Source organism: Podospora pseudopauciseta, chromosome 1 (genome assembly GCF_035222475.1).
Source record: "Podospora pseudopauciseta strain CBS 411.78 chromosome 1, whole genome shotgun sequence".
In the NCBI taxonomy this organism is placed as follows: Eukaryota; Fungi; Ascomycota; class Sordariomycetes; order Sordariales; family Podosporaceae; genus Podospora; species Podospora pseudopauciseta.
This window is the reverse complement of record NC_085892.1, coordinates 3,984,074-4,008,177: the sequence shown is the minus strand read 5'-3', so window position 1 is coordinate 4,008,177 and position 24,104 is coordinate 3,984,074. Positions and strand designations below refer to the sequence as shown.

The 24,104-nt window shown below is 53.8% G+C and overlaps 9 protein-coding genes across 9 annotated transcripts; 5 read left to right on the top strand and 4 right to left on the bottom strand.

Annotated features, from left to right (window-relative positions):
* The first annotated feature begins 433 nt into the window (after positions 1-433).
* On the top strand, positions 434-2,993 carry GUP1 (glycerol transporter). The gene is made up of 4 exons (XM_062907715.1): positions 434-1,651; positions 1,705-2,520; positions 2,596-2,641; positions 2,693-2,993. The coding sequence occupies exons 1-4, from the start codon at positions 713-715 to the stop codon at positions 2,797-2,799; spliced, it is 1,908 nt and encodes a 635-aa protein (XP_062770683.1). The 5' UTR covers positions 434-712; the 3' UTR covers positions 2,800-2,993.
* A 73-nt stretch (positions 2,994-3,066) lies between these two features.
* On the bottom strand, positions 3,067-5,597 carry QC763_111260 (uncharacterized protein). The gene is made up of 2 exons (XM_062907714.1): positions 4,349-5,597; positions 3,067-4,238 (listed from the first exon to the last, which is right to left on the bottom strand). The coding sequence occupies exons 1-2, from the start codon at positions 4,457-4,459 to the stop codon at positions 3,510-3,512; spliced, it is 840 nt and encodes a 279-aa protein (XP_062770682.1). The 5' UTR covers positions 4,460-5,597; the 3' UTR covers positions 3,067-3,509.
* Positions 5,598-7,247: 1,650 nt separating this feature from the next.
* On the top strand, positions 7,248-10,124 carry QC763_111250 (uncharacterized protein; the record flags this gene model as incomplete). Its single annotated transcript, XM_062907713.1, has 1 exon — positions 7,248-10,124. The coding sequence occupies one exon, from the start codon at positions 7,248-7,250 to the stop codon at positions 10,122-10,124; it is 2,877 nt and encodes a 958-aa protein (XP_062770681.1).
* Positions 10,125-10,600: 476 nt separating this feature from the next.
* On the top strand, positions 10,601-12,370 carry QC763_111240 (uncharacterized protein; the record flags this gene model as incomplete). The annotated part of the gene is made up of 2 exons (XM_062907712.1): positions 10,601-11,068; positions 11,207-12,370. The coding sequence occupies 2 exons, from the start codon at positions 10,601-10,603 to the stop codon at positions 12,368-12,370; spliced, it is 1,632 nt and encodes a 543-aa protein (XP_062770680.1).
* A 4-nt stretch (positions 12,371-12,374) lies between these two features.
* Positions 12,375-14,895, bottom strand: QC763_111230 (uncharacterized protein). The gene is made up of 2 exons (XM_062907711.1): positions 13,522-14,895; positions 12,375-13,462 (listed from the first exon to the last, which is right to left on the bottom strand). Exons 1-2 carry the CDS (start codon positions 13,663-13,665, stop codon positions 12,911-12,913), a joined length of 696 nt encoding a protein of 231 aa, XP_062770679.1. The 5' UTR covers positions 13,666-14,895; the 3' UTR covers positions 12,375-12,910.
* On the top strand, positions 13,960-15,096 carry TFB3 (TFIIH/NER complex subunit; the record flags this gene model as incomplete). The annotated part of the gene is made up of 1 exon (XM_062907710.1): positions 13,960-15,096. The coding sequence occupies one exon, from the start codon at positions 13,960-13,962 to the stop codon at positions 15,094-15,096; it is 1,137 nt and encodes a 378-aa protein (XP_062770678.1).
* A 234-nt stretch (positions 15,097-15,330) lies between these two features.
* QC763_111210 (uncharacterized protein) lies at positions 15,331-19,420 on the bottom strand. The gene is given in 6 exon segments (XM_062907709.1): positions 15,331-16,605; positions 16,624-17,220; positions 17,271-17,461; positions 17,531-17,768; positions 17,860-18,912; positions 18,981-19,420. The coding sequence occupies 5 exon segments, from the start codon at positions 17,905-17,907 to the stop codon at positions 15,724-15,726; spliced, it is 1,956 nt and encodes a 651-aa protein (XP_062770677.1). The 5' UTR covers positions 17,908-18,912; positions 18,981-19,420; the 3' UTR covers positions 15,331-15,723.
* On the top strand, positions 19,199-21,752 carry MSD1 (aspartate--tRNA ligase msd1). The gene is made up of 3 exons (XM_062907708.1): positions 19,199-19,457; positions 19,514-20,262; positions 20,317-21,752. The coding sequence occupies exons 1-3, from the start codon at positions 19,277-19,279 to the stop codon at positions 21,541-21,543; spliced, it is 2,157 nt and encodes a 718-aa protein (XP_062770676.1). The 5' UTR covers positions 19,199-19,276; the 3' UTR covers positions 21,544-21,752.
* On the bottom strand, positions 21,550-23,415 carry QC763_111180 (uncharacterized protein). The gene is made up of 4 exons (XM_062907707.1): positions 23,224-23,415; positions 22,823-23,123; positions 21,833-22,767; positions 21,550-21,698 (listed from the first exon to the last, which is right to left on the bottom strand). The coding sequence occupies exons 2-3, from the start codon at positions 22,900-22,902 to the stop codon at positions 21,942-21,944; spliced, it is 906 nt and encodes a 301-aa protein (XP_062770675.1). The 5' UTR covers positions 22,903-23,123; positions 23,224-23,415; the 3' UTR covers positions 21,550-21,698; positions 21,833-21,941.
* Between the last annotated feature and the right edge of the window lie 689 nt (positions 23,416-24,104).

The window sequence follows — 24,104 nt, the reverse complement described above, 5'->3', positions numbered from 1 at the left end:
CAACACTAAACACTTTTGGTGCTCAACTTTATATCCCAAATAACCAACAAAATAACAAATCCCAGCTTGAAGTTATGTTATTCACCACTCCGACCCATACATCCACTTCCACAGCTGCCCATTTCAAAACATCGCAACATTTGCCCACCAACACCGACCAAAAACATTTTCCCCAACCAAACAGTCCAAAACACCAAAATATCCCAGATATTTTCACCTTTTTTTTTTTTTTTTTTTTTCGCGCCGCCTGTTCCATAACAACCTCACCATCACCAAAACAAAAAAGGGGCTCAGGGGCAACATCAAGAAAGGGGTCAAAAAGTGGTCAGTGCGCCCCCAGCTCAACACAGCCGGCGGCAACCGACCCCACAAACCGTAACACAACGGCTGGACCACGGTTCCACCGTTGGCGGGCTCCAGCTGACACCATCAACCACGCCCCTGTGAACAGACACGGAGCTGGGCAACTCGAGACGAATGTCCTTTCTGACCACCATTTCTCGACACTTTTTACCTTAACCGACTACAGCCACTCTTTTTTCTTTTGAAAAATCCATCAATCTTCTTCAGCACAGTCGTTTACTTTAGTTGCCATTGGCATTTTACGCCTTTGAGATTCCGAATCAAAGGGCGGAAATGATATAACCACCACCTCCATCCCCCATCACCACTCGACGACAACAAACGATCCCCTCCAACCGTGACCGCAACCATGGCGCCGAACGGCGGCACCGGCAGCGGCACCGGCCCGCTGGCCCTCCTCCGAAACATCTACACCCTCGACACCCTCGACACCCGCTTCACCACCCCCTCGGGCGTCCCCTACCGCCCCCTCGAAGCCCGTTCCCCCGATAAACGACGGGACTCAACCTCCCCCAAACCCCCCACCAATGGAGCCTCACCCCCCAAGTGGAAAACCCCCGAATTCTACCTCTACTACCTCGTCTTCCTCCTCGCCGTCCCCTCCATGTTCTACGTCGCCTACTCCGTCTCCCGCCCCTCAGACCCCCGCTACCCCAAGTTCGAGCGTTTTCTGTCAGAAGGCTGGATCCCAGGCCGCAAAATCGACAATTCAGACGCTCAATACAGAACATTCAGGCGGAACCTCCCTGCCATGGCTGCATTGTTACTTTTCCACCCTTTACTCAGGAGAGTGTACAACATGGTCACCACAAGGGGTGACGTAAAAGAAAACAGTGCCGAAGGGGTGGAAATGCGGTTTCGTCAGCGTACATCGTTTGATTTTGTGTTTGCGCTGGTTTTTTTGGTGATTTTGCATGGTTTCTCGGCGATCAAGGTGTTGGTGATACTGGCGGGGAATTATGCGATTGCGAAGGGGTTGCCGCGGAGGTATGTGCCGGTTGGGACGTGGGTTTTTAATATATGTACCTTGTTTGCAAATGAAGTTTGTTCAGGGTATAGGTTTGGGTATGTTGCCCGACTGGTGACGGGCACGTTGGGGATTGACAGGAAGAATATGGTTGTTGACCTGCCGGCGGTGGTGAGGTTGGGGGAGTGGATGGATGGGTTTGGGGGGTTGATGGGGAGGTGGGAGATTTTGTTTAATATCACGGTTTTGAGGCTGGTTAGTTTTAGTTTGGATTATTACTGGAGTTTGGATGGTAGGATTACGGCGGGGGGGGTGGTTGAGGTATGTTTTGTTCGTTGTGTTCACCCTGTTAGAGAGATGCTGACACGCATAAGAAGAAGAACCTCGACCTGTCCAACCTCTCTGAGCGAGACCGGATTGCCCTGCCGGCTCAAAAGGGTGATTACAGCTTCAGAAACTATGTCGGGTATGCGGTTTATGCGCCGCTGTATCTGACGGGTCCGATTATTACGTTCAACGATTACATCTCGCAGTCGCGGTACCGATCAGCGACGATTTCTTCGGCACGAACGTGGAAGTATGCGGTTCGGTTTCTGCTGGTGCTGCTCTGCATGGAGCTGGTGCTTCACTACGACTATGTCGGCGCGATAAGCAAGTCACGCCCTGAATGGTCGACTTACACGCCCGCTCAGATCTCTCTGTTGTCATACTTCAACCTGCACATCGTCTGGCTTAAGCTCCTCCTTCCCTGGAGATTCTTTCGACTCTGGTCGTTGGTTGATGGGATTGATCCACCGGAGAACATGCTGAGGTGCATGTCGAATAATTATTCGGCCTTGTCGTTTTGGCGGGGGTGGCATAGGAGTTATTATCGGTGGCTGCTGCGGTATATTTATATTCCGCTGGGGGGGTCAAGCTTCAGGTCTTTGGGGCAGGGGGTGAGAACGGTGGTGACGTATTTGGTTGTTTTTACGTTTGTGGCGCTGTGGCATGACATCAAGCTGAATTTGCTGATTTGGGGGTGGTTGGTGGTGTTGTTTTTTATACCGGAGATTGTGGCGGGACTGCTGGTGAGGAAGGAAGATTTTAAAGGAAGGGAGAGGACTTATAGGTGGCTTTGTGGGTTGGGGGGGGTGGGCAATGTGCTGATGATGATTTCGGCGAATTTGGTGGGGTTTGCGGTTGGGTTGGTGAGTACTTTGTTGTGATTTTGTTTGGGATGATAGAGGGGATGCTAACTGATGTGTGTGTGTGTGTGTGTGTAGGATGGGCTCAAGGCGATTATCAGTGGGGTTTTTAGGGATTATTCTGGTATGTGACACATGTTATGATGGGGAAATGGGATGCTGACAAAAGATATAGGACTGGTGTTTTTGGTCACGGCGTGTACGGCGCTGTTTGTGGGGATACAGGTCATGTTTGAGATTAGGCAGGGGGAGCTGAGACGGGGGATCAACTTGAAGTGTTGATTGAGGACGCGTCACAAGGGGGTGGGTCGTTCAAAAGTATAGCGTTGTTGTAATTCCCGGATGAGGTTTTGGTTTGTGTATACAAAGCTGGTCTTGAATTGGAGGCTGTAAGATATTGACATATTTGACTTGGACAGGTGCCAGTTTGAATGCTCACCGAGCGTGGGAAACTACGACCTTGTGATATCGTACAAAGAGAACAAGTTTGCCCCGGGTGATCGGTCAAGTCAAGCCCGGCACTTACCCACGTCATGCACGTACACAACAGCCAGCCTGCTCGTTACACCGTAACGGCGTCGGAAATTGGTTCCGAGAAATATCAATGTCTTGCCCACCCTTGTTGTTGCTGTGCAAGTGCTCGCCAGCCACATGCTGTACTCACACCCCCTCCGAGCACATCACAAACATATGACAAGGCTGCAGTCCTCACCAACAACAACTCATTCCTGTCGTAAATAAATTACCACACATTGATATCTAACTCATGTCCACCCAGGGATCATACACATATATGCAACACACAAAAGAGGGTATCTCCCGTTTTCCTTCCCCATACCATCACACACGCAGTAACAATCAAAACACCTTCAATGATGGAGAAAGAGACCGATAATGACCAAACAACCCCCGTTCCCAGACCAGCCAATAAGAGAGACATGAAAGGATGGCTAGAAACCCTTTTTCTAGCCTAGGTAACCATACCTCCAAGATTACACATCCTCCCTCAAAGCAATAGCCTCCTTCCCCTCAATCTCCCTCTCCACCAACCCCTTCTCCCTCTTCACCCCCGCAAACTTGCCCTCCATCCCCAGTTTCGTCTCAGCAACCCATTTTCTCAGCCTGATCAACCCCCAAGCAACCCCAAACAAAATCACACACCCAATCGCGATCCCGAAGACATACACCGCCACCCACCCCTTCTGCTTCTCCGGGTCCAAGAAATCATAGGTGTAAAACCCCTTGGTCGCCTCCGTCACATAGGCCAGCGCCAGATACAGCGCCAGCACAAAAATCAGCCACAGGATGTGCAGCGGCGGCGGGGTGTCGGTTCTCGGGATGACAATCTCAAAAAAGGCAAACACGCTGTTCAACGCGTGCTGCGAGATGTTGGACCAGCCTTCATAGGCGAGTTTGTACCAACGGCCGTCGAACAAACGGGCCCAGTAGACAATAGTGACGACAAAAGGGTAGACGACAATGGTGGTGTAAAAGGCCGAGTGGAGCGCCTGCAAGAATCGAGGGAAGCGGTCGAGCAAGGGGCGGCCGGTGCGGGCGTAGGTGAAGGTGTGGATGGCGGCGAACAAAAAGTAAAAGGCTATGCCCCAGTAGGTGAGCGAGGTGAAGTAGCTGAATTGGGCTTGGGAGGCGCCGCAGTGGTTGGGCGAGTTGATGCACTGGTAGGCGAGGACGAAGATGAGGGTTGTGAAGGCGTAGAGGGACTATTAAATCGAAGTGGAATTGCGAGTCAGTTTGATCCATGCGTGTCCGGGATGGAAGCTGTAGATTTTCGTGGGGAAAATGCTGGGGAAAACGTGGGAACTTAACTTACAATGAGCGCGCGGCAAAAGAAGAGGGCCCAGGGAGATAGAATCCACGAGGTTTCGAACCGATGGGACGGATCCCAGAGGTCGGTGCCGAACTTGAAGGGATTGCGAGCCATGGGTTGTTTTTTTTTTGGGCGGCTGCGGCAGAGGTGAGTAGGATCAGGCTAGAGGTGAAGCTTGCCTGCAGGTTAGGTTGCAGATCAGGTGCCGGACGGTAGATGCAGAGAAGAAAGGAGGAAAGGAAAAAGAACGACAACGAAACACAAAACAAGAATGGCAACCTGGAACTCAGGGTCTTCGATTTGCAAGGCTGAGTCTAAAGACTCCGTGTCTTGGCGGGTTATGCACACGAAGGAGCGAAGGAAGGAGCCCACAACTGCCGTGAGGTGGCAGGAAGTCTGTCTCGGTCAGCTGAACCACCAACGATAACGTAGCCCACAGCCCACAACCCACAGGCCACGCCGCCGTAGGGTAGGTAGCGTTTCTTGGGAGGTGGAAAAGGCCCATTTCTCCCGTCGGGGTTGCCCATGCCGATGACGTTCCTTTGTTCTCACGATAACGTCTGCTAGCGCTTCCTTTGCCCGGGGAATCATTTCGGATACAGCTGATGGTCAGCCTACATCTTCCTTGTCAGCATCGCAAGCCACCACTGTTGCGTTCAAGGTACAACGCTGCAATGAAAAGCAGTGCTGAGCGGTGTTGGACCTTATAGCAAAGCCCGAGTCGGGAGCTGACTGGTTGGAATGCCTTGTCGAATGTTCAAGGTAATATCGACGCCTCGTGGAAGCATATGTGCAGTGAGTAGCATCCAGTGACCAATGAATCAATCAAGCTGGCACTAGACACAGATGGCTTCGTGGACGTGGCGGCTTGCTGATCATCACCACCGGGAGCGGGAGCGGGAGCGGAATTAGAGTTTGGGAGGTCATGATGCTTTCTCTGAGAGAGTTGGGACGATGGGAGAATGGTCAAGGTTGAAGTTCTCTATGAGATCAAAGCTGGGGATCCCTTTCCATTTCACAAGATGCTCGCCGCACGCACAGACATAGCCGAGCAGAAGCGATTTTTACGGCTAATCGAGCAACACGTGCTGGAAAGGGGAAGCTGCAGATGGCCTGCAGGTTCCAATCCATGTATTGATTTTTTGGCCAGTTCAGGTCCGTGTGTGTGTACAAAGGTCACATGTAGAGAGATAATCAGGCCGCTGAGTCAACATGTCCGTCTCTAGAGCAGCTATCGTCAGTTTTCTTCATGGTGTTGTAGATTTACCCTGAGACTCTGCAATTCTATGTACAATTAATGACCCCCTTTTATATATGTATGGTTGATAGAGGAAAATGTGGACAAGGGACGTTGCTGGATATGTGGGGTTTCCGTTCCGTCTTAGCGATGGCACAGAGCAGCAGCTGCGTGCCAAGACCAACTAGCAGACGCCATGTCCCGCATCTGGATCTTTTCTTCTGGACTGTGATGAAGAAGAAGAAGAAGGATCGTTTTTGCGCAGCCGAGGTGATGATGAGCAGTCAGATATTCTTCTCACGCCAAACCCCGTCTCTCCGTGGCCCCTCTCTTCGTCAATTGCTAGGTAGCTACCGTCCGCTCTGTGTTGGATCGGTTGTGGGCCGAAAACGGTTCATTTCAACGTCGGCTCGCATGACGGAATCCCTCCCAGTGGCACACAGTCCAGGGCCCGAGAGTGCAACCGGGTTTTTCCAGAGAAAATAAGAATTGCAATTTACGGAGATGGACGGTACGGTGCGCAAACGAGCCAGATCCAGGTTTTCCCCTGCCAATTCCCCACGAGAAGCCAAGTCGAGGCCTTTACATATCAGCGAGGAATTGAAATGACAAATGGGGACTGTACGGAGAAATAGTCAACAATGGGGGAAGATGAGATGGCATCGCAGGGGCCCTCGATGGCGCCCGTGGGTAGCGTCGGGGTGAGTGTGTGTGCCACGCCGGTGCAGGGCACGCCTGGTCTCCCAGTCAGGAACCAGAAGCACTGAGCAAATGCGCCGCCTGTCAATAGTGCGCGAGTGGAGCGGAACGCAACGCTGAGTTTGCTGTTCTTCCTCTCTCGAAAACCGCCCAGTCGGTGGTCTTCTTTTCTCTTTGCTTTCTCCATCATTATCTCTCCGTTTCCCTTCTTGTATACCGGAGGACGGTGGTGTTTTCTCTTTGGGTATTTCTCATTATTCAGGCAATTTCTATCCATCCCCACCTGGAAGTTCACGATAACGACAGCAGACACACCCCCGTGCTGAGCAAACAGGAAACATTGGACTTTGTTTCAACCCCTGGGCCCCCCCCCTAGAAACGAAGAGCGCGCCTGGATCAGCATCGTGCGACACCCTTCCCCGGACCGAGCCTGGTATCACGAGAAAGCTCTCTGCTGGCGAGTGTTTGACAGTCTGCCCGTGCAGCTCGTCGACGGAATTTGGATCATTCGGCGCTCGCTTCCGTCGCCAGCCTGGTGAGAGTCACCGCCCGACATCCCTCCTCACCGTCTTCCCACCGCCGCGGCGCTCTTGGGGTCCATCCAGAACCAATTATGTTTCATCTCGAGGGATATCCATGACAAGCAATTGTTTACCTACCTGTATCTGACCCGGCTACCGGATTCAATCTTTATCGACCGCTGTTCTTTTTTGTTTCTCCATTTCAGACGTGTGGCGGTGTCTCTGTTGCGCTGCCAAAATCCATCGTCGCACCGCGTCCCGCCATCAAACTGCGGGCTCCCGTGGAACAGAACGCACAACATCCGGCCCCACCCGCGAACGAACCACACCGTCCCACCGTTCCTGCCGATCGCCGGGTTGATCGGCAGGCCAATGGTTGCCGAATCTTCGGGCCCGTCGAAGCTGTCAACAACGTATCGAAGCCGTCAGGGTCGGCCACCTAATCATGGCCTTCCCACGCCACCCATCATCGCGGATATCCGATGTGCAGCTACCAATAATGTTAATCGCCGATGACGACGACATCAGGGACATGGGGTCAGATCTCAAGCTGGATTCACGAGGGAGACCCGAGGAAAAGCCGCGGCCGGGACCCCCGGTGCCGTCTTCGTCCGCAGCATCATCAGCACCACAGCACCCGATCCCTTCCATGCAGGATGCCTTTGCCGAGTCTCTGGTCGAGGCCACCGAAGGTGAAAACTCGGGGAAGCCCAAGCTGAGGACTGGCGATGCCAAAGCTCGTCGTGAGGAGCTGCTCGATGGTGAGCACTCTGACCCTCACCCAGCAGCGTTGTGGCGGTTTCGACCTGGACAACAGGCACACGAGCTTCGGCGGTTGATGGCCCAGATCTCTTTTGGTGTCTATTTACTGCTCAACGGCATGGCCAACAGCCAGATTCTGGTTGTCTCCATCTTGCAAGGGCACATCGACGAGGTGGACGAGTTTCTGGAAACGACACTGGAGGATATGGATCTGGCCATGAAAGATGTGAAGCTCAGGATTGAGCACCTGCGGTTGCCCATGGACAATATTGATGTGTTTGAACGCATGCTGGAGGATCAGAACTACCGGATGACCATTTTGGAGGGCAACGAAAAGATTGAGCATATCCTGGCACGCACTCAGATTGCTCTCAAGCAAACCACGCAAGACCTGGCTGAAGGTCTTGCGGCGACCAGAGATTTTACCATTTATTTGGCCGAGCAGCACCACGGGCCATGGCGACAGGAGCGCCCTGATGTCATTGACATCTTCGATGCTATGAAGGGCAACACAGATGGCTGGTTCAACGCCTTTATGGATTTGCAGCACAAGGGTAGTTCACTGAACGCGTTGGTGGTGAGACTGGCTGGCATGGTCTCGGAAATGGACCGGAGAGCTGGCGAGGTCAGCCGCAGAGTCAGGTCGCAGCAGCTGAGTGCTGCCACTTACACATCTCCGAAGCACAGTCCCAAGCCATCAGATGCGTCTGCCACAACTATCACAACGCCCCCGACATCACCACCGAGGAAGATCCCCAACTCGCCTCCCCGGTTGTCTTTACGCCTGAGCACGATCAATGCGCTTACAGCATCTAGACCGTCGTCATTCTTGAACTTTTCGCTACCCGAAGAACCTGAGCCTGCCCCGGAGGAACGGCCGGCCACTCCGCCGCAAGCACCTGTGCCGACCATTCAGGAGGAAACAGAGACCAAAGATACTCCGCTGTCGCCTCCCAAATCACTACCCCAGTCATCATCACCGCCTCCTCAATCACCCCCGCAACTTTTAACCTCTGCAGTTTATCAACCACCTACACGAGCACAACCACCGCGACCAAAACCATCACCGCAACCGCAAGCACCAGCCGAATCACCTCCCGAGTCGCCGCCACCGCCTGCTCGAAATCCTCGACGGCTTTCTGAACGACCCAATGTTCTGCTCGAGGCTCCAAAACTGGAAGTGCACAAGGAGGAGGAAAACCGAGCTGAGGAGAGCACTCTGTATCTCTTACAGCCCACAGTCTACACCCCTCAGCCATCACCGCGACCATCACCTCGTCCTTCTCCACGACCATCCCCCCAGCCTTCGCCCAGGATCGTTGCTGAGCGTCCCAAGCCAAGAGAGAATGTCCCTAGTGCCAAGCTCGACTTTCCCTCACCGGCCGACTCGATCCCTAAGCCAGGGACTGCCTCTCCCAAGCCCCGTGAGCAAACCCACAGGCCACAGACGTCTAGGGCCCAGATTGTTGAATCTCCCCGAGCAAGGATCGTGGAGAACCCGAGGCCGAAGGTGGTCGAAATCCCCAAGCCCAAGGTGATCGAAGTGCGAGGCCCAAAGGTTGTCGAGATTGGAGCGAGGAATCGAGCGGCGGCCACCAAGCGAGATGTTCTCCCCGACTCTAGATATGAGCCGAGGCCATCTTCCACCAGAACCGACTCCTTCCAAACAACCTCTACCAGGAGGACGGATTCATTCGGGACGGATTCTCTCGGATCCGATTCCATGCGAACGGAATCTCTTCGTGACCCAGGGAACGCACCAGAGGTTGTTCCAGACGCAGATCTTGAGGTGGATATGTACCCCACAAACAACAACCGCACCTCTCTTCGGGATCGCATCTCCCTGAAGATGAATCCCCCAGGGTCCATCCACGTGCCCCCACCTGACACCCACCACCATGCCGTTCAGCAACACCAAAATTACTCAACCTCTGCCCGAGTGGCCTACCATAACCACCTCCAGCAACAAAACAGCTACCAAACCTTCCAAGCCCCAGATTCAGCCTACGGCTCCGGCTCGGACATGGAACGTCCTCCCGTAAACTCCATAACCTCTATCTCCTCCTCCCTAGCCGACTTTTCTCCCCCGCCATCCTTCATCGCCCCGGGCCTCATCCCTTCCCCGCACTCAGACAGGCAGTTTTTCCGTCCCGTCCAAGCGAACCCTTACTCCCCTCTCCAGCAACGCCCACACACCTCCGGTACCGTCGGCGGAGTGCAGCAGTTCAACTTCCCGCACCCGCCGATCCCCTCAAGGAATATCCCATCCGCGATGGGCATGTCAGTGATGAGCAACGGGACAACAATGACGACCGAAACAGCCAACTCGAAAGGGGGAGCGGGGCTGAAGAAGAAGAGGAGCGCGTTTGGGTGGTTGAAGAAGGCGTTCAGTCTGGACGAGGAGGAGAGGGCGGCTTTTGAGCAGAGGAGGCGGGAGCAGATGGGGAACGATCCGTATGCGGGACAGGCGCAGAACAGCCCCAAGTTTTTGGACGGGAGGAGGATTGATAGGCCGGCGAATGGGTATGCGCCCAGTCAGTATAGTAGACAGGGGTATTAGGAGGCATTAGGGGATGGGGTGGTGTGTATTGATAGAGAGTTTTTGACTTGATCTTTTTTGGATGGGAGAGAAGAAAGGATGGATAAGGAACAAAATCTTTGCATAGGTAGGGAGCGGAGCATATCGGCATACATAGTTTTGCTCTCATGTAACTGTAATTACTAGTTTGGGTTTGGCGGTGGGAATACACTGTGAGTTGAATATTTCACTTTAATTAATTAGTTACCTGGCTGGCTTTACTTGTTCCCAATGCCTGGTCGTCCCAAGTTCCGTCACAGGGGGTCAGACCCCCACACAGTGTTTAACACAGTGTCCACCCCGTCGCAGATTGTCTGGACCGTTTTTTTCGGTAACCTTTCGACGTCAATTCCAAACCCTTCCAAAATTTGCCCCGTTCATTTTCCTCCCAACCTTCAACATACATAAAATCTGTCGTCAGCCAACCAACACGACGACAACAAACCACGCCGCCCACCATGTCATCCCAACCACCAAAAGACCACCTCACCACTCTCTCCACCCACATAACCACCCTCACCCAAAAAGTCACCCAACTCCGCGCCTCCCTCTCCCACTGGCAGCAATGGTACCTCGAATACTCGTCCCTCAAAGAAGAAATCTCCCTCCTCCCCTCGACCACCCCCACCCCAGTTGAATCCCTCCGCCGCATCCGCCGCGACTTCTCGGGCAAGGTCCTCACCCAAAAGGAAATCAACGAGATAATGGGAAAGACTGATTTTCGAGAGGTGGATCAAATGCTCAGCTTGTTGACTCACAGGATTGATTACGTAGAGGGGAACATCAATACTGTGGGCAAAATGCTAGAGCAGGAGGAGAATCGGCTGGCGGCGGCGGAGGTGGTGGCGAGCCCGGATGTGCCGAGGGATGAGGAGAGTGGGTTGCCGATTATGGATATTGTTGAGTGGTTGGATGAGGAGGGGAATGTGGTTGATGCGGGGGTGCGGAGTGGGGGGGAGGCGGCGGGGAGGTTGATGGAGGTTTTTGAGAAGGCGGGGGGGATGTTGGCGGAGACGGAGGAGGAGGGAGGGAGGGCGAGGGGGGAGATTGTGAGGGGGGTTGAGGAGGGGGAGGAACAAGAGGAGAAGAAGGCCACGCCAAAGGCTGTCGAGCGAAAGGGTGAACCGAAGGGGGGTCTGGCCGATGGGGAGTCGATGGTCGCCAAAAAGACGGTTACCTTTGCTGAGGGTACGAAGCCTGGACATGCGGAAGGGGAAAAGTTGGAGAAGACGTTTGCGCAGCAGCAATTGGAGCACGTCATCAAGATTGCTCAGGAGTCGCAGGCCATGGATATGTCCAAGGCTGTTGTTCCGGAGGATGAGCCGGAGGAGGATGCCAAGCTGCGGCGGGAGATGCTCGAGTATAGCATGTCGGAAATCGGTCCTGTAGTCGCTGAACTCACCTTGGAAGAGGGCGAGTTTAGTGATGACGAGGACTGGGATATGGATGATGATGAGGAAGACGATGACGAGGACGATTTGGGGAGATCCAAGCACAGCGTTTTGTCTTCTGACTACATCCAACGCATGCAGGAGCTCGAAAAGAAACTCGGAGTGAAATCTGCGTTTAGCGCTCCTGTTCAGCATGAACGAACGGTACCTGATGAGGGTATGGGGAGGATCTCGGTCGTCAAGGAATCGGCACCCAAGGCAGCGACGAAGATTCCCAAGGAGAAGGCGAAAGCACCCAAGGAGGAGAAGAGCGTCAGCTTTGCGACAGAGCTGGATATTGCTCCTACTACCACCACCACCCGGCCAGATGCACCGGCAGCCCCCAAGATCAATCCCGTCGTCGACATTGTGGAAAAGGTCACAGATTTGACCATGCAAGACGACGAACCAGAGGAACCACCCAAGCGTGTCTCGCGCTTCAAGAAAGAGCGCGCCACCGGTGGCCTCCCACCAGGGCCACACCAGCTGCCTGCAACGTTTATCCACAAAGCTGCCGCACCGCCACCCGAGCCGACACCGCCAGAGGATACAACCATTGCTCCCACCGTTGTTGAGAGACCCACCCCCGCTACAGCCGTCGAACCAGATGACATGGACGAGGCGATGTTGTATCAAGCCGCTGCGGTGGAGTATAACCGCATGAGGAACCAGCTGATCCAAAAGCAGGGAGGGTTTATTGAGGACCCGCCGCTGAATGAGGACGGGTTGATTGCGAATACTGACGGGCCGAAGAAGCTGAGCAGGTTTAAGCAGGCGAGGTTGAACAAGATACAGTAATGGTGAGGCCATAGGGTCGATGGTTTAGAAATCGAACTATTGCATCTCTTTTCTTTTTTTTTTTTTTTTTTTTTGTTTCCCTGTGATGTGGTGTATCACGGTTTTCCATCCCTTTCTGGCATGACATAACTCTTTGCGGTGACCACCAATCTTCCACGGAACGCTTTCAATCTGACAATTGATGGTTTGCAGCATCTTCAATCTGCTTATCATTACTAGCGATTCCAAGATCAGATCAAGAGGAGCTCTCTGACGCCTTGACCAGTTGCTTCTTTGGTGACTTGAAAATCAGCGGTCTTGAGCGATTCGTTTCACTCCTCACATTTCCCCCCCCCCAATCTTGATCCCATATTGACCGTATTCGAAAACTTTCAGCAGCAGAGGTAAAATATGATCTCCAGCCAGTTTTCATGAATTTTCATGACCAAAATAGAACTCAATTGAACCTTCCATTGTATAAAATTATTTCATAAAATTCGTGATGTCACTCACCCCTTCCAACATTGGTTTTTGGTAACATTACTCCCCCCCCCCACCTTCCTATTGAATCTTGGCATTACTAAAATCCATCTCAGGATGCTGCTCCTGAAACTTTTTGAGAATCTCCATCTTCTTTTGCTCGTCACTCGTCGGCAGCCCTTGCTCTTTCTGCCGCTGGTCATACATCATTTTCTCCACCAGACCCCTCGTCTCCCCGTCCAGGTCTGAGAGTTTGGAGTTATCGGGAACAATCTTTGTGACGTCGATCTTGGGGGCGGTGGTGACAACGTGAGCCCACCACTCTTGCTTGTTGACCTTGTCGAGGAGGATCTCGACTGTTTTGGAGCTGTTGTCTGGGGATGTGGTGATTGTCCAGGTGGAGTCGTCGACGTGGATGGGGTGGGGGAATTGACCCGAGATGATGGGTGTTTGACCTTTTATGCCGGCGGAAATGGTGGTTTTGGTGAGGGAGATGGAGAGGTCGCGGGCCTTGAGGGAGGCGGGGATGGGGAAGGTGAGGGTTAGGTCGGGGAGGGTTTGGGTCCAGGTGTAGGGGAGGGAGGCTTGTTCAGCTTTTTCGCGGGCGAGCGCGGCGGCTTCGGTGGTGGGGTCTAGAGGCGGGGAGGGTTGTTAGATGGGCGGGATGAGCGGGAAGGGGGGTTAACACGTACCGGTGTCGGCCATTTTGAAGGGGTTTGGCTGTAGTGTTGTTGGTGGTGATAGTTGGGAATGCTGAGAAAAGGGGGTTTGTTGATATGGGAGTTTGGAAACTGACAATAGAAAGCGATGGAACACTGGCTGGCCGCTGAGCTCATGGTGGGGGCAAAAGGGAGCTCTTTGGAAAGCTTGGGGACCCCGCACTTCCCAGGTGAAAGGTACCCCACATGGCGGGCCCCACATATCCTACAGGGGCGGTTCGCGTCAAGTGGTGGCTTACCAACCTCAGCCTTGTATTAATTCCGACTGTAGCCTTTTGCAAACGGTTTCGCGACCACAAACATCCCACTTCACCACCAGCAAGCACCACCACTCACCACCACCACAACAACAACTATCGTCCACCGGACAGTTCAAACACACCAGACAGAAAAAGAAAAAAAGAAAAAAAAATGCCCCCTCAACGCCCCCCCACCTCAGCCCCCCGCCCCGGAGGCGTCACAGCCGTCTCCTCCCTCGCCCCCGACGGCCTCCCCAAACCCGACAGCGACGATATGTGCCCCGTCTGCAAAACAATCCGCTACCTCAACCGCGATATGGAATTCCTCATCAACCCCGAATGCTACCACTCCATGTGCTCCTCCTGCGTCAACCGCCTCTTCAACGAAGGCCCTCAGCAATGCCCCTACGCCGGCTGCCACCGCACCCTCCGCCGCAAAGGCTTCCGCTCCCCCTTTTTTGGCGACCTTTCGGTAGAACGCGAAGTCGACATCCGGCGCAGGGTGAACCAAGTCTTCAACCAAGTCGAAGACGACTTCAACACGCTCCGTGACTACAACAACTACCTCCAAATGGTCGAAGACCTAACCTTTGACCTCGTCCACGGCGACGAACCTACCAAGCGGAAAGCAGAGGCCCAACTCCAGCAGTGGGAGGCAGAGCATAAAACTGAGATTGAGAGGAATAGGCGCGCAGGCAAGGAACAGGATGAGCAGTCACGTCGGAGGCTAGCAGCGGAGCAGGCTGCCGCCCGACAACGCAGACTTGACGCGATAAAGGAGGCGGAAGAGGAAAAGATGGAAAAGATCAAAATCAAGGAAATGGAGATTGATAGTCTGGAACGGGGACAACCCCTCCCGGATCAACAACGGGTTCAGCTGAAACGGAGGGGGAACAAGGCTGCTGAAGCGGTTACCAACCTCGTCGCTGGGTCATCATCAACAGCGGACGCAGTGGGTAAACTTTCCATCCGGGGGCTCAAAGAAAAGAAGAAGGAGCCGAGGCCGGAGGGGCCGTATGACCCGTTTGGGGGGTTGGATCTCACTCCTAGTCGGTACAAGATTCACGGGGGGCTGTCGCATCCGAATGTGGAAAAGTACAGGTCGGACAAGGCGCATGTGACGGGGGGGTATAGCTTCGATGAATACACCTCTAGGGCCATGTTTGAGGCGTTTGCTGGGTTGGGGGTGTTTATTGAGGACGAGAGAGACGTGGGGGTGGGACTGGTGGCGAGTGAGGTTGTGGGCATGGGGGCTGCGCTGGCTGCTGTTGGGGGGGATGGGCCGGGGTTGAAGATGGAGTTGGATTAGGGGGGGCTATCATTTTATTGGCCATTTGTTTGATATTGGGTGTGATTTATGGGCATAGCGCTGGCGTTTTTGGAGGGAAGGCTTGGTAAGGTTTTAGATATTGGGACAAGATAGGTAGGTACAAAAAGGATATTACGCAGGGAAAGAAGGACATGATCAAAATAGACGACTTCTTGGTCTTATTATCTTGACCCACCGTGACGATGTTGGATATACAACAGCTCAAGGTCTGTGTTTCAAATGCCAAAAATGATATAAAATTAAAGTATACAATGAATCTTACTACTACCACTCACTACCCCCTCAAAACAACACCCCCTATACCATCTCAACCGACCCCCCACCACACCATGTCTTCCAAAAACAAACAAGCAACAATGGGGGGGGGGGACTAAGGAAGGAAACCCCCCTCCCCCCCACCAAAAAAAAAGTGTCAACAGCCTATTTCACAAACGCCGCGCTTGAATGCTTCTTTGCCAAACGAATGTTATCTGTGCTCTCGCTGGATGAATCCCAGCGCCGCCGCTCCTCCTAGCAAAAAAAGTAAACCTTTCTGCAGCCCCAAACCTCCCCCCATATTCTCTGGCCTCCCTAGCAAGTTTATATCACACACAAACCACCCCTCCCTCACTGCTGCTGCCACGGCGTCTGAGCCGCCGGCCTAGGAAACACAGGCACAGTCTCAACCTGATCCAACCCACCCCCAATAGCCTGCTGGTTATGCTGCCACCCCAGTCCCGTCTGATGATTCACGAAGGCTCCCTGCCTAAACGGATTCGTCCCCGTCGGCTGGGACAATATTCCCCCCGCAGTGACAGGTCGCTGTTGCTGCTGAGTAGGCTGCGCTTGCTGAGCCTGTCCAAAGTTCTTGGCGAACGGGTTCGTGCCCGTCGGCATGGGCTGCATTTGTTGTTGAGTGGGCTGCTGTGGCGCCTGGGATTGAAAAGGTGAGTTGGACGTTGGTGCAGCAAATGGCTGTGTCCCTTGCGGTGAGGAGCGAGCAAAGGGGTTGGTAGACTGGCTTGTCATGGGGCGTTGCTGAGGAGAAGCGACCTCCTGAACAGGTTGCTGCTGCGCAAAGGGTGAGCCTGTTTGTTGTTGGTTCATGAGCATGGACTGGCGGAAAGGGTTGGTGTTTTGTTGAGGCGCCTGAAGGCCTCCTTGGAAAGTGGGCGCGCCTGTCTGGAAATTCGCGACGGTATCCTGCTGTATCGGGGCGAGAGAACCGGGCTGGAAGCCAACCTGGGGTTGCGGAGAGAACCCGCCGAAGCCGACGCCAGTAAAGGCCTGCTGTACTGGCTGCGCAGTTTGCTGTGGCGAAAATGCTGGCTGCCCCTGCTGTTGGAAGGGAACACCCGTCTGGAACTGGTGAACGGGAGAGGCGACAAATCCGTTCTGGGGAAATTGCTGTTGCTGCTGAAGAGGTTGTTGAGGTTGGAATGGGGCAGGCCCCCAAGGAGACATGCCCATCTGCATCTGCGTTTGTTGTTGTTGTTGTTGTTGTTGTTGTTGTTGTTGTTGTTGTAACTGAGGCTGTGCTTGTGCCTGCTGCGTCTGGCCTTGGACAGCCAGTGTCGTCTGGTTTTGTTCAATGGACTCAAAGAAGTCGATCAGATTGACGTCGGGTCCTTTTGCTGGTGCCGCAGCCTGAGAAGTCTGGGCTGGCTGAGAAGCAGGTGCGCTTGTGCTGGATGATGCTTTGGTCTCAAAGGCATCAAACTTGGGCAACTTCGAAGCTCCTGATGACCCGCCCTTGGATGACTTTTTGGCCTCAAGCTCGGCCAGGTACTGCCTCCGGTGAATCTCAAAATCGGGATCCTTCAGATACTCCTCGAGCTGGCGCCCGAGATTAACAGGGGCGTGCTTCAGCTTAGGAACCTCCACCCTGGTGTGATGCTCATATTGTCTGGCCGTGCTGAGATACTGTACAACGTAGTCAGTCTGCCTGGTAAATGTCCGGTAGATATCCATAGCTCTTTCGGCATCAGTCTTGGACAGCTCGAAGAAGTGACCGAGGATGTTGATCAGTCCCTGGTTCAGGGCTTGGAAAAGAGCCAGCAAGTCCAGGACAAGGAGCCGAAACACAGTGATGGTGATTTCATTTTCAGGCTCATTCTCCATCACCTATTGTGTGTCAGCATACAGTCGAGGGATGTTTTAGGTGATAAACTCACGTCGCATTTCAGCAAGGCCGTGAGTTGGTGCTGAACAATTTCCGTCTCCCGAAGCAAACCCTTGTCGATGGACAGTTTCTCCAGCCTCGAATCCTTCGACCGCACCCAGTCGACCTTTGTTTCTCGGTACGCTCGCGCTCTTTCTGCAAGATAACTGTGGTAATGTCGTATGTTTCGCCCCTGAGTTTGCGCTGTATACGAAGAGACTGTCAGTGACCCGTCGGTATCTCGAGTGAATTGGGGAGGCCGGGGCTACCTACCATCAGAAAACATGCTGATAGCAATCATGTTCCGGTGTTTCGCAAGATACGCCAAGGTGACATCTGCCGAGCCCTCGCGGATCATGAGGTGAACAGTGATCAAACTCTTGAAGACGACGGTCCATGTTGAGTCGCGCAACCGGTGGTGGAGCGCCCGGAATACCTCGCCCACACCCGCCTCGCCCGAATGTGTCGCAACTAGAATGTGCTCGATGTATTTTGTTTTCGGAGGCGCGGCCTGTGAGCGATACAGTTGGTCAGGCCCGGACAACGATAAAAACAAGCCGACAATTCTCGCGGACACAAGGTGGGGGGGGAAGTCTACGGACCTTGATCTTGGTCGCGCCCTTGACGGACTTTTCAAAGGAGCTCGCCATGACTGCTGGAGATGGGGATGTCGTTGAACTGGCACGGGGCTACGCTGCTGCAAAAAGCGCCCTCCAAGCTCAATGTGTTGATGGCGTGTGATGGCTCGCGACAGGGACTTGGAGCGGGTGTCCAGTGATAGCGGAGATGGCCTGGGGGATGATGGTGAGATGGGGCAGGTCGGGCAGCGGACAGTGAACGGTTCCTAGGCGGCGAGGTGAGGTGACCTAAGCGTGCATTAGGGGCCGCAAGGCGGGCAAGCTGGGAACGGTCTGCGGGCGAAGTTGATAGGTTGATAGGTTGATACTCTCTGCAATGCAGGACAGCAAATGTAACTGGGAAACCCACGTCAAAAGGAACCTGCCGTGCTGCCGTGTGTGGATGGGCAGTCGGGTAGGCGGGTCTCTCCCAGTGACATGGGTCAACGGGACGGAAATCGAGGGGCCGCCTTTGCGGGTTCCCGCTTGATTTCATGTATCCGAGACATGTGCATTATATTTGTGTTCAATCATCCAAACGTGATATTGTGGACAGGTAAACTAGTGCTACAGGCGTATCCGAACATGAAGACGATGTGGAACACTTGTCCCAGTCAACATTTTCAAGATACAGTTCCGCTCGTGTCCGCGACCAACTTACTCGCAACAAACTTGTCGCCGAGGGCATCATCTCCAAACATCAAGTGACAGTACACCACCAGGCAGAGTCTCCAAGCACCTTAACTTGGTGACTGGCCCTGTCGTGAACGCAACCCTATGCCCATCGAGGATGCCTTCAGCGATACGAAAGGTCACAAAAACGACCAGAAACAAAGCCCCAGAGTCAACCCCTTCTCATTCAGTGTAATCAGAGATGCCGTTATTGCGTCCGATAAGTAACAAGGTCGGTGTGCCGAACGCTTATTTCATAATTCCAACTCCATCTCCCAACCAAACCACCTAAGCCCCGTGAGGGGGGAGTTTGGAAGTTTGAAGAAGCGGAAGCTTTATCATATGGAACACGCTGGCTTTCATCATCTGGATAAACAACTGTTAGCTGGTGATATTTGCGGTAAAAATTGGTGGTGGTGGTGGGTGCTACTCACTTTGTATTGAATGAGAGGGTCATGAAGAAGAAAAGAGGAAAATTCCAAAATGGATCGAGCCGCAAAACTTTTGTAGGTCGCGGCCAGCTCTGCCAGAGGGCCCCACCACAGAGTGCTCGGGCCAAACATCAGCCGAGCAAGAGTGGGGCCTGCCGTTGCCTGCCGTTGCCTGCCGGCTGTCGGCAGGCTCGCAGCTCTGAAGCTCCCCCCATGAGACTGCTGCCAGTGAATTTGGTAGTGAATTGGCCCAAGTTCTGGTGTGCACAAGTTGCAACTTTCGACTTTCTATACAGAGCATGGCCCTCTCACGGCCTTCCATGAGGCGTCTCACCAGCTTGAGACCCTCAAATTTCAGACCGTGCACCAGTTTTCTCCAGCCTCGACTCATCCGCCGGCCATCAGGTGTCTCGTGGGTACCTCAACGGTTCACTCATAGTGATATCACACAGCAGCTTCGGGAAGAATGGTCGAGCTATAGTATGGAGAGATATCTGTTCCAGAATTCATAGTTCCTCGGCTGATGTAGAATAAAGATCATTTTCCCCAGGCGTCCAGTGCCAACCAGTTTGTGAATGGCCAGACAGTCACAGTACATGGCTTTCTCTCCCAGAGAAGGATATCGTCCAAGAAGCTCATCTTTGCCAATGTGCAAGTCGACAATGGGCCGTCTATCCAGGTTGTATCCCACTCCGAGCCCGGTGATGAATCTAACCCCCCTCCTGGACACGAGGCCCATCTCGCTCTTAGGGCTCTGCCTCTCCACAGTCCAGTCGCAGTGACCGGAACTGTCGTATCTCAAAAAGGCGACCGAGACTTGTCTGCCTCCTCTCAAAGAGATGTTCCTGGCTCTTTTCCCAAAGGCGTCACACATCTCGAGATTTCTCTGCAGAATATTCAGCCTCTTAATGCTTTCCCCAAGGATATCATCGTGTCCAAGGGGGTGCAGTTCCCGCCCTCGGCCCGGCACCTTCAGATCCGCTTCGATGAGGCTCTCCAGGCTCGTATTCGTGCACGCCCAAAGATCGGCCATGAACTGCGCAAGTCCCTCACCGATCTTAACTTTACCGAGGTGGAAACACCAATCCTCTTCAAGTCTACGCCTGAGGGGGCTCGCGAGTTCTTAGTTCCAACACGACGGGCTGGTTTAGCATACGCCCTTCCCCAGAGCCCTCAGCAGTACAAGCAGATTCTCATGTCCAGCGGTATCCGTGGGTACTACCAGTTTGCGAGATGCTTCCGTGACGAAGACCTCAGAGCCGACAGACAGCCCGAGTTTACCCAGGTGAATTCCGCAGACTTGACTTGACCACAACACCATCTAATGCCCCCTTGACAGTTGGATCTCGAAATGTCCTTCGCCACCGGCCAAGACGTCATGCGCACAGTCGAGTCCATCATGAAAGACCTCATGAAGTCCCTCAACTCCCAATTCGAACTCGTCCAATCCGACACCAACGAGCGCTACCCCGTCCCCAGACGCACCCCCCCCTCCTCCGACCCATTCCCCAACCCCTGGCCTGTATCAGACAAACCGTTCCCCCGAATCACCTATGAAGAAGCCATGTCCCGCTTCGGCGTTGACAAGCCCGACACCCGCATCCCCTTTGAAATAACCCCCAACGTCCCCCTCCCCGAATCCTTCACCTCCATGATCTCCCCCCTCCCCTCCCCCACAATCGACACCTTCGTCTTCACCCCGACCACCTCCCCCTCCATTCGGGACACAACAACCTTCATCCACACCTTCCTCTCCACCCTCCCCCCCGCCCTCTTCTCCCTCAACCCCAACGGCCAACCCGCCGCCCTAATAATCGACACCTCCAAACCCCTAATGGGTCTCTCCCCCCTCTCCCACTCCGGCTTCGAAACAATAACCAACCTCTACCCCTCCCTCACCTCAGGCGACGTCATCTTTTTCCAAGCCCGACCTCCCACCCCCTTTTCAGGTGGTTCCACCGTCCTAGGCCAAATCCGCACCCTTTTATACTCCTCCGCCGTCACCTCTGGCTTCCTCCCCCCCTCTCATCAGTTTAACTTCCTCTGGGTCCAAAACTTCCCCATGTTCACACCCAACACCGAAACCGACCCGGGCCAAGGAGGCCAATCAGGCTTCAGCGCAACACACCACCCCTTCACTGCCCCCCTAACCGACGCAGACGTCGAGCTGATGGTTACCAACCCCCTAGCCGCAAGAGCAGACCACTACGACCTCGTCCTCAACGGGGTTGAGCTAGGTGGTGGGTCGAGAAGGATCCACACGGCGAAAATGCAGGAGTATGTCTTTAGGCAGATTCTCAAAATGTCCGACAAGGGTGTCAAGCAATTCTCTCATCTACTCGAAGCGTTAAGAGCGGGGTGTCCGCCACACGCAGGGTTCGCGTTGGGGTTTGATCGGCTCTGTGCGGTGCTCACAGGGACAGACTCAGTAAGGGATGTGATTGCTTTTCCAAAGAGTATGAAAGGGGAGGATTTGATGGTCAGGTCGCCGGGCAAGATTACTAGTGAGGAGTTGGGGACGTATCATTTGGCTTTTAGACCCAAGGAGGAGAAGAAGAAGGAATGAGAAAAGGTATTGGATAAGGTGGAAACAGATGTAAGATATCTTGTACACTCCAATCATAGAAGATCCCTTTCACCACTGTTGGATGCAGATGAGAAAGGATTCGAAACACAAAAGTGTTACCACCCTACTCTTCACCACCAAGCTACTTTACAAGTCTATAAAATCCCCACCAATTATTACCCCAAACTAAACCCAATCTTATTTCCCGCTCTATGTCACCAACTTTCTATACAGCTGGGATCACGGAGAAAAAATATCCAGCACAGAAAAAAGCGAAGGACACACATACGTGCCTACTTCCCCCACCAACCCCCCTCCCAACGAAAGAGAGAAGCCACCACCTAGGGGTATCGAAGCTCCTCCTCTTCCCCTTGACAGAACGACCCCCGTCCCAGAGCTTACAACATCCCAAAAACAACCCCCGCCACCCCAACAACGAACCCCACCGCCCTCCCCCCCGACACCCCAGCCGCCCCCTCATTAACCTGCACCATCTGCGTACCATGCGAAGCAGAAGCCGTGGGCTGCACCCCAGAAGGGCTAGCAACACCCCCCTGGTAATACTCAGACTGATAACCACTAGCCACGCCATGCGCAGAAGCAACATCCCCCTCCCAGTCCCCATCACCATACCCGGCAGCAGCAGTAGCAGCAACACCATTCGCAGAAGCAACTGCCTCACTAGCCAGACCATGAGCAGAAGCAGCAACATAATCCCCATAACCAGCCCAGCTCGAGGCATGAGCCTGCCAGTCAGGCGCACCACGCTGCCAGCCCTGCTGAGCCTGGGTGGCGTCCTTGTAAGCACCGTCGTTGGCAGCAGAGGCATAACCCGCAGCAGCCCCAGAGTAATACGAATGGTAAACCCCATTGTTGTCATCCCACCGGTCAGGGTCATCATTGTACTGCTGGCCCTGGTCCATATCGTCGCCACGCTTGTTGTTGTAGCCGCTGTTGCGGAACCCGGGAAACAAGGGAGGGAAGCGCGAGTTGAAGTCATTGGTGAGCCTGTCGACGCGCTCCTGGGCGGCCTGGGCAGCGGCGAGACCTTGCTGGCGGCCGATTTCGAACCCGGCGTCTGGAGGGATGCCGCCGAAGAACTGGCGCTTGGAAACAACAGGGGAGGGGGTGATCATGGCCTCGGGGGCGGCGTTGAACTTGGCCGCTGTCTCGCTTGCCTTAGGGAGTGCGAATGCTTTGGCGTCTTCCCAGCTGTCGCGCTTGCTGAGGGGGTGGGTCAGTATGTGACGGGTGTTATGGTGATTGTAAGTGAGCTTACCCCATGTCGTGTCCAGCCAGAACACTGGCCGACGTCAGGCTGGCCTGGGCGATGATGGCGGAGATCTTTCTGATATGCATATCGAAGATGGAAGCTAATGAGCGTGTTTTCTTGTCTTTAGGGAACGAAGGCGGATGGAAGCCGGTGAATGAGTTGAGAGGGTGCTGCTGATTGAGAGGGTGTCAACTTTCACTTTATACATCAATGGGCTACGGGGTTGCAACGTTTTTGCCTCATCATAATCATGGTCTTCACCGTTTTTGGTCAACGATGATCAAGACCGATTCAGGGGAATAGCACGCTTCTCGAATCATGTTAGTATGTGAACGGCGGGGGCTGAATCGTTGGGTGAGAGTCCGGGACTGAACGGGTCTGGGACGGTGAAAGGTGGGTGAGCTTACAGTCGAGAGCATCGATGATCTGGGACATCTGGTATGACTCAAAAACTGGTCTAACTGGGTTGAACGAGGAGTCCGTCCCTAATCATCACCAACAGGGCGATACAACAGCTCGTATTGAAAGAATGGCCACATGCCAGAATATGAGACGGAGCTCTCAAAAGGGATGTCCGTCAAGATGACAGTTGACAAGTGTCTTTGCAAGATGAATAAGTGTTGCTAGAGTGCAGGTGTCATCATGAACGTCTGTCTATAGATCTGCATACGGACCGCTCCTGCCTCGATTAGAACCGCCCAGGACCGCTATCCTTTCTCCACATGCCTTGTGAAGGGGTAAGACATGTTTGGCAAGAGCGAACGGCTTGGCATGAGTCCCTGAGCATACATAGTCCACACCGGCGAGGATTCTTCCCCAGTGATCTGTCACATCTATCAGTCAAGAGTTGAGCCATTTTCTTCACCTTATTCTGGCGCCAGGACCAGAAATAAATTTGACTTTTGTCCGGCAACCATTTCAGAATCTTGCTCGCTTGGTAATCACCTCGATTCAGTGCCCTCGCCTTTCCGGCCCAAGGTTGTGGTCGCCTGGCAACGGGACGACTGTTGGGGACGTTGGGATGACCGTTGAATCGTTATCAAAAGGTCACGACAACCGTTAGCTCTGGAGATGTCATGCTCGCGACACGGTGAAGGCGGCTTTGCCGTTACTGGCGTTGACAACGGAGATGGAGGTTGAGAAGCCGTTGAAGATAGGTGTCTAAACGCCCGGAGATGACATTCAGATGTTAAAACAGAACATTCCCAGAGCACAGATCAAAGATGTCAGTATAATACATCTCCAGCAGCTTTCAAACCACCAGCCCACCCCGACTCACCACACCACC